This window comes from Felis catus, chromosome X (assembly GCF_018350175.1).
Source record: "Felis catus isolate Fca126 chromosome X, F.catus_Fca126_mat1.0, whole genome shotgun sequence".
Lineage (NCBI taxonomy): Eukaryota > Metazoa > Chordata > Mammalia > Carnivora > Felidae > Felis > Felis catus.
This window is the reverse complement of record NC_058386.1, coordinates 36,323,609-36,332,733: the sequence shown is the minus strand read 5'-3', so window position 1 is coordinate 36,332,733 and position 9,125 is coordinate 36,323,609. Positions and strand designations below refer to the sequence as shown.

At 39.7% G+C, this 9,125-nt stretch overlaps 1 protein-coding gene across 4 annotated transcripts in view; it reads right to left on the bottom strand.

Moving 5' to 3' along the window:
* Nucleotides 1-7,606: 7,606 nt before the first annotated feature.
* USP9X (ubiquitin specific peptidase 9 X-linked) overlaps nucleotides 7,607-9,125 on the bottom strand; it is a 155,994-nt gene continuing 154,475 nt past the window's right edge. For all 4 annotated transcript variants that reach the window (XM_045051331.1, XM_045051330.1, XM_045051329.1 and 1 more), the window contains exon 45: nucleotides 7,607-7,979. In XM_045051331.1, coding sequence (XP_044907266.1) covers nucleotides 7,842-7,979 — 138 coding nt within the window. In that variant the 3' untranslated portion in view covers nucleotides 7,607-7,841. The remainder of the gene's footprint in view (nucleotides 7,980-9,125) is intronic.

Sequence of the window (9,125 nt, the reverse complement as noted above, 5' to 3'; positions counted from 1 at the left end):
GAACTCCCGGACCGTGAGATCATGACCTGAGCTGAAGTTGGACGCTTAACTGACTGAGCCACCCAGACACCCCAAAGTATGGGATAATATAGTATCTTAGGCAGCTATATTTCCTCTTTTAATCTAGACACAAAATGCCGCACTGCATTTCAGATTTAATATATACAGTGGTGAACAAATTCAGAACACCAAAAAACCAACCTTGAGTTTTTTTCTTTCCAGACTCACTAGTCACATTTAGAAGGCCGGGTTTTAACGACTGCTTTTAAACCAACCGAACACCGTACTTCAGTATTTAGCTGGAGATTCAGGTATGGCATTATTTATGTCTTTTTTGGCCCTAGCCTTGTATTTTCAGTTCGTTCTTTACTTGGAAAAAAAAAAAAAAAGCAGTTTGATATAAACTTTCTAGAGTTAAACCAGCTTTCCTATGATATAAATTATTACCCTTCTTGTTTCTCAGCCTCAAATTGATTTTGTAATGACTATTGCCCATCATATTTCATAGTGGAACAGCAATTAAAAGCTTAAATGTGAACTGAATATTGATAAATTATTACTGCTCAAAAGCACTGGAAAATGTGTTACTCTTGGTTACTCAGCACTGCGCTCTTCTAGAGACAAAAACAAAATGAGAGGAGAGACATCCTATAGCCATTTTTGTTTTACCACGGGAGGTAAGATGTTTTTAACACTACGTTCTTCTCCAGCTTGCACTCCTTCCAAAACAGTATGTTGGATTCTCTTCCCTATACAAATGGAGTATCTGCTAACCTTAGTGTGAGAAGCCTATTCCTTTGTTTTCAATTAAAAAACATTTTTTTAAATATTTTTGAGAGAGAGCGAGAGCGCGAGTGAGCAGGGGAGGGGCAGAGAGAGAGGGAGACACAGAATCTGAAGCAGGCTCCTGACTCCTAGCTGTCAGCAAAGAACCTGATGCGGGGCTTGAACTCCTGAGCTGTGAGATCATGACATGAGCCAAAGTTGGACACTGAACCGACTGAGCCACCCAGGCACCCCAAGAAGCCTATTTCAAGTGTCTAATGTTGTATCAATATGTGCTAAACAATAACTCAACATCCAATTTAGCACTTATTGGTGACAATTGCTAACCCACGTTTCAGTGGCTACATTAGGCAAATCTGTTCCTATTTTATTGCAAATCTGAATTTTTGGATTTTGCTTTTTAATTAGAAATCCCAACCCTGGGGCAAAAGAGAAAGCTAATGCAACGTAAGAGCTCGGTATTTAAAACTGACTCGGTAGCTTTAGCTTGTAAATCTTTAGCACATTCATGGTGTTAGTGTTTGACCAAGACTTCTTAAGGAAGGTATGTTAGAACAGCCTTTTGGGAATCTGTATAAGGCCTGTTTTGCTGAAAAAAAGATTTATACTAAATGCTTAAGGAGAGACTCTGAAAGTAGATGGCTGAAAGAACTAATTGGTACTACCAATTAATATTTTCAATAAGGGAAGGTACTCGCCTAAGTTAAGCAGTCGTCATCTAGATTTCTGATTTTATTTAGTCAAAAAAACTTGTTTAATTTTTTGAGAGAGAGCGAGCAACATGGGGAGGGGGAGAGATTCCCAGCAGGCAGTGCATGGTCAGCGCAGAGTCCGTTGTGGGCCTTGGTCCTACAAACCGTGAGATCACGACCTGAGCTGAAATCTAGAGCTGGATGCTCAACTGACTGAGCCACCCAGGCGCCCCTGTTTATTAAGGTTTACTTATTTTGAGAGAGGGAGAGGAGAATCCCAAGCTCATGAGCTCATGAACCTGAGATCATGACCTGAGCCAAAATCGAGTCGGATGCTTAACTGACTGAGCCACCAGGTGCCCCTAGATTTGTTTTCAAATACACCCAACAGAACACACTAATTTAACATCAAGAACTATGGGGCACCTGGGTGGTGAAGTTGGCTGGGTGCCTGACTCTACCTCGGCTCAGGTCATGACCTCACGGTTTGTGAGTTCAAGTCCCACATCGGCTCTGCACTGGTGGTGCAGAGCCTGCTTGGGATCCTCTCTCCTTCTGTCTGCCCCTTCCCTGCTTGTGTGTGCTCCCTAAATAAATAAAATACTAGGTCAGGGACACATCCTGAACATATAGAGACCTTAGGAAAATGGATTAGGAAGGGCTTTTCCTCAGTACACTCTGAGCCCTAAGTGTCGACGTGTTGCCTTGGCACCCTGCGAATAGATGCTTCCTTGTGCCAATGGCCGTGGTGCAGGCAGTAGTTAGGTCCAAAGGCAAGAGGATTCCGAACCTTCATGATGCAAGGCTTCTAAGACACCAGATTTAAGACCCCAAATTATCTTTACTTCTAAATTGCAAGGGTATGCCCAAGGTCTTATCGGGTAAGGAATTACACGAGAACTTGACAGAAAGGCGGGCTATGTACAGCCAACGCTCGAACATGTTTCTAAATCCTTGTGCAAGCAGATCCCTCCAAAGGACTGCTGGAAACCCTTTCGGCATCCAAAACATCCATTTTGAGTATTTTAACATCAGTACGCTTGAAAGGAAATAGAAAACGAATACGATCCTTACTCTCTTGTGGGTGATTCTGACCACGCCTCACCTTTGGAGAGGAAGAGTCGTGAGGGCAGGGAGACCGGCTTGCTACGCCTGTTCTAACACAGGGAGTGCTTTGACAGACACAGAAGGAAGCCCTTCCGGACGGCCGGCCGGAGACCACCGGTGGAGCCAAAAAGTCTTGACTGCGTCTTAACTGTAGCGTGCCTGAAAAGAGAACTGGAGGCCAGAGAACTGCTTCTATAGGGCACTCCATTAATAGTCTGAGGACCCCTCAGAAGGTTCAGTTCCATCAGACTTTTTCTTCATCAACTTGCCAGTTGGCCAGCTTTGTTACTCAGGACACACAAAAACGGGGATTCTGTGCTCTGCCAGGTTAATGGAAAAATAAGCCACACAACAGAAACTCAACACAATGAAAAACTTCTATTTCCAGATACTACAAAAAAAGTACTTGCTGTGGACTACTAAGAAATGGGATTCCCCACATTTTACTAGGCCTGAAAGTTGGCGCTTTTGCTTACTGGTGCACCTTGGAAGATGGCATCTTCGGCTGAAGTGTGGTACATGCTTGCTAATGTTGATGGAGCACAAGAGGACCTCTGGTTTTCAGAGGACAGTTAAAAGCACTCCCACTGTGCTCCGTGGAGTCTTGTACATTTAAATGAGATACCTTTAAAATAAGTGATTTTTACATGGGTGTGAAACTTGTTCTATAGATGAAAGTTTGTGTGGCCGAAGGAATTTCCTGAGACTTTGTATCCCTAAAGAAAATGAGTTAGTAAAACCACTTCCGTAATCCCCAGCTTTGAACTTTTGAGGCAGAGCGATCATAAAAACTTAACTGCCAATTTACCTGCCTGTAAATTGTCAGGTTACAATGAAGCAGTTCGCAACATTGGTGGCTGTGTTCTATGTAGCTAAAAATACTTAAAATGCTAACGGCTTGGTCTGAGGAGTGTTCCAAGTTGCAGAACAGTAGTCTCCTAATTTTATTTTTCAGAAATATATACAAATCTGGGCTAGGTCCCTGTCACTAGTCTTTTTAGTACTCCAACTTGGAGGACACACCACAGGCTTCTATGGAAGCTCTAGTTCTTTGGAACATTGCAACAAAGAATCACTTTTCAGATACTAAAAAGAGCAGATGAAATTTGCTGGGTAACTGAGTTTTCACTTCTAGAACTCCCCTCGAAACATGTGACCTGCTGCACTTCTGATACTTAAATGAACTTTGAAACACCAGAGGGTTTTTGCCAAGTCTCGGTTTTAGACTGAACTGTTAAGCCAGTAATTAGATCACAACTCAAATTTTGAACTTAGATGTGAATATACTGTGGATATACAAAATGAGGGCCAAAAGGGCCAAATTCCGCTATTTAAGCCCTTCCTTTTAACCTATCACACTTCTAATTTACCTCCATTTAGAGATCTTATTGTAATAAATAAAAGGAAAAACCGAAATTTAATTTATAAAGTTTTATTTTTGTATATGTGCTAAATCTTAGGAACTGTGGACAATCTTCAGTCAGTGTGTTGGCTTGTAAAAGGCTGAGAAGTGTGTGAATTTCCTTTGGGGAATCTGGATTTCAAAAAAAAAAAAATCACTCATTTGCAAGTTTAAAACATGGTGCACCTTTCCCCCTTTTTTTCTTACACCTACGTATTTGGAGGAAAAGCGCTACATTTCTGCAAATGTAAAATAATTGTTATAAATACAGTCGGCATCAAGTTCTTAATACATTTAGCACTTTTTGTAGTGATGTATCACACCCAAAATCTTATTTTCAAACACTAAACACTCATGTAGGTTCGGGACCAATTTAGGTTGAGCACTACTATGAAACCAGTACTGAATGGGGTTTGCTTTTTTTTCCCAGAAACACAAAAGTGGGGTGGGAAGGATGTTGTTTTCCTTTCTCTGCAAAATGTAGTACCTTCCAACTAGAGACCAAAACTGGGCACTTGTAATGAAAAGGCAATTTTCTTACCCACTTAGAATTCTAAATAAGGCAGGCTAGATCCAGCAAATTAACCACAAAATTCAGCAAAATAAGAGTTCATGGGGCAACAGAAGCTGGAGAAATACTAAGAAAAAAAGTGCAAGAACGATTTTGTTGGAGTAGTCATCTGAATATTCACAGACCGTTGCTTTCATTTACAGACGTAATTTCAATAAAAAAGGCTCCTCAACTTTTTAACCACTACTAGGATTAAATACTTATCATTCACTAATAAAAGTTAATCATGAAAAAAATATAAAACATTTTAATTCTAAATTTGTATATATAACAGCTAAAAGACACAAGGTTAGGAAATTATCAGAGGAAAAAAAATCAAGGAAAGACAAAAACCTCAAATGATTATTGTTATTTCTGCCTCTACAATGCTGAGCATGAAAATTTGGTTGGTGGAGGGCTTAGAGCAGCAATATGGTTTTTACCAAGTTGTGCACGGAAATACTTAGATCCAACAGAGCAAAGCCCTCATTCACAGATGACCAAAAATATCTTCAGTCTTTACGTTAACAGATCCGACTGTCTTCTATGAAGTAATCATGCCATTTAGAATCCTGGGGATACTTTGAAAGGAAGAGTAGTGATTCTGAAACAAACATTTAAAGTAGGAATTATATATATGGCTCAAGAAATCAGTTGAGGGAGAAGTAAATAATCTTCAGGCACTTTGAAGACTTGAAGTTTAAAATGTGCCATTTATGTTCAGAAAAAGACCTCAACGTCACCAATATGTTGCTCTTACAATAACATGCGTCTTAACATTTCCGCTTACATGTTAATGCTTAAGAAGTTAAATAGAGAAAATAATCCGCACGAAAAGAAATCTCCCTGTTCACTTTCCCTGGATCCTGGTCACAACACGGACAGCTCTTCCTCGAATGGAGGGGAATAGGGATTCACAAGCCCTCACCTGGCACCAAGGAGAGATTGTGGTTTCAAAGCAACCAAGGTGGGATCCTCCCTCCAAGGAGAAAAATTCACAGCCTTTTCAAATGTCAAGTTTTTTGTGTCTAGGAAGTCAGTAAAGTTTTTAAATTAAGTACATCACATACTTTGTTAAGGAGTGGGAAATGCAAAACCCACCTCTCATATGGTGAGATGGGTGTATTTAACGACAGCAACTTGTCCAAATAAGGTTAACCTATTCTGCTTGTTCACTGTTAAGGAAGCCTGGAATTGAGCAACTTTTACATTAAAGCTACCACTTGGGAACTGCAAACAGTGTATAGGACTTTTGCTCAAACTTCACAAATCCAGATATATTTAAGGTGAAAAACAGGATCTATCTGGTGTTAAAATTTCCTAATTTTACAGAAAACCTTGAGGCATTGATGGAACTATGGAGTGCTGCAAATAAGATACCCAAAGCTTTATCTTAAATACCTGCCCCTTTTAATCACAAAATAAAGCAATTCTCATTTTTGTTTCTGCTTTGTTCAGTTCCAACTATAGCCTTTTTGACAAAACATTTTCCTATTAACTGAATTGTAAAAAATACAACCAAGCTTGTGCTCATTAAATATACATGTATATAAAAAACATACAAAAAGTACAAGATTGATTAGGAAACTTTTACAGCGTCAACATCCTGTTTTCTCTAAATCTTTAGTAAAGGGCCAAAGGTTGAATCTTTCTGTGCACAAAAACTTAACGTGACTGAACTCCTGAATTCAGTGTCATGCCTAAGCATGCTATGCACAGAATTTTAATATGCAGTCCTTCAAAAAAACGAAACAAAAATGGACAAAAAAAAAAAAAGTAAGAAAAAAAATTAAACAAAAAAAACCAAAAACCCAAAAACAAAAACACACCACAGGACAAAAAGTTCTTCGTAAATCAAATTCTATTTGTGAATTCAGCAAAATAATTTCTATAAAATAAAACAGCAAAATATTTAAATAGAAGAGGGTGGACTGTATCTGAAGGGGTATTTGGTTTTTAGACAGGTTCCAAAAAGTACACACATTCAAGTTACCAATTCGCTTTTAAATACAGTATTAACTGATGAGTTTCTTATCTTTAATTAAATGTTTATGCTGCAATTATGATACCTCAATTAACTAACCAGTAGTTTCCTTTTTAATTAGACCCTGCTTCGAACATGGAAAGTTTTGGAATCATGGACAAGGAGCTAGGACAAGTCTTGCTTTCAAGTAAAACTGTGACTGAGCAGAAAACTCAGCCAGACGTCTTGGGGCAAGTGGTGCTCCAAGTACTGTGGGATTCTGGTGACTTCCACTTCACTGGGGTCCAGCAGAAGGAAAGTTTTAGAAGATTCACCTAATAAGCTCTACCAAAGAAACGAAACAAGCACACCAAATACAGTCTTCTATTATGCTCCAAGCATCCTGGCATAGCAAATTTTTGCATATTTGTTTTAAATCTTTAAAAATTCCCATTACTCATAGATTTCTTTATCCCACCCAGAGATTGAACTGTCAAACATTAGACATAAGCAACCTATGTGTAACTGAAAACCACCTGTTTAATCACGTCTCCCCTTGTTTTATATTTATAGTCTAGGTGTGAGAAGGAAAAGCTCTGAGCGATACAGCTGTCACACTGGGACAACCGCGGTCATTATGGTAATTTTTTCCTCATTGGCTACACTAACCTGGTGTGAAGCCATGCTAAATGTTACAGCTTAACTATAGCTTCAAAGTGATTAACCTAATGTCAGAATAAAAAGGCAATGAAAAAGATCTAGAAACAATGTTACATCACCAATTTTCCACATCAACCAAATAATTTAAAGGTTACCAGCCTTACATTGCTCATAGTAAAACTGCCTCCAGTGGCAAAGAATTAACATGAAACTATTGGTGTGGTTGACATGGACGGGCTCTGGTTTGTTGGTGGTGGTGTATTTTTTGTTTTTTTTTTTTGTAAAGGAATAGATCCAACTGCCATGAGGCAGGCAACACTGGTTGCAGAGTGCAATGGGTAGAACAAGAAAATTAACTTTTGTAGTTTTTGTAGATCTGTGAGTCTCCTCAAGAAAAGTTTCTTGCTTAAGAATTAACAGTCAAACATTAATATACTATATACACCTTTGCCATTTACACATTAGCATCAGGCCATTTATTACAAAACACTATACACTTTCCACTGCAGGCGGGTTATATATGGACAGCAAATTTCTGCAGATAAGACAGTGAATAAACTCTCCACTCCATGTTGATTAGGAATAGTTTTTCTAGTTTTAAATATTAGCCAGACACAGAAAAAGGTTGGACTGTAAGGCCTGGGTGCACAGTCTTGATGGAACCAGTTAAGTATGTGCATTTCACTGATCCTTCGTCTGAGGTGGGGACACTTCTTCACTGCCTTCGTAATTTTCTTGTGCTCGCTGGCCAGTTCTCTGAGGGTTGTTCATGTGATGTGCTGCTGGGCCTGTATATGGCTGTCCGTGCACATGGTTATTCTGAGAGGGGAGAAGAGATCTATGTTAAAACTTTCAAAATCATGGGCTGAAAACATTTCTTTTATTCCTGGGACTTACAAAAAGTCAATATGCTGGGCCTAATGGTGAAGGGAAAAAAATGGTTTGGAAGAGAAAAAACCCAGGGCCCCTGGGTGGCTCAGTCAGTTAACTGGCCGACTTTGGCTGAGGTCACGATCTCACGGTTTGTTGGCACGAGCTCCAAGTCCGGCTCTGTGCTGACAGCTCGGAGCCTGCTTCGGATTCTGTGTCTCCCTCACCCTCTGCCCCTCCCTTGCTCGTGTGCGCTCTCTCTCTCTCTTGAAAACGAGTAAACTTAAAAAAAAATTTTCTTAAACAAAAAAACACACACCACCTAAACTGCAACCCCCCGAGCCCCAAATAAAAGCAGTGTAGGTCTGTGTAAAGTTTTAGCTGAAGTGATTTTTAGTGCCCCAAATTATTTAGACCAAAGTCTGACAAATAAAGAGATTATAGCCTATTTATTGTCAAAAAACATTTACAAAAAATGATTTCTGAGCCAGAATACATCTATTCTGACTCTTCCAAGCACCTTGAAGCTTCTATAGGATAATGATGAATCTGGTCACAGGACATCTGCATTAGCAGCGACCTTGAACACAGAATGGTGACACTAAAAACAAGGCTAAAGATCTGGATTAACCAAGCATGAGTAATACAGGAGCTTTCTCAGGGCTGAGGAAAGGAACTTTCTTCCTCGTGAATTTGGTTTTGTAACGTTTTAAACCCATGAACCCTCATTTTTCTGTACATTCCCACCAACCAAGAAGATTTTAGATCTTTCTAGAATTTGGATTACAAAAATAAATATTATGAATATGCATTTTCTAACTATTCAGTATGCTTCTGTTTCCAGCCTGAAATATAGTCTGAAAATAGAACTGGTTTCCAGACTAGCACCAAGCATCAATCACCTGGGGACAGGTCAGAAATGTAGATTTTTCTGGTTCTACCCAAGAGCTAAAGGAATCAGAAGCTTGGGGTGGGGGCCCAGCAGCCTGTGCTATAACAAGCCCAGCAGGGGGGCGCCTGGGTGGCTCAGTCGGTTAAGCGTCCGACTTCGACTTAGGTCATGATCTCACGGTTTGTGGGTTTGAGCTCTGCATC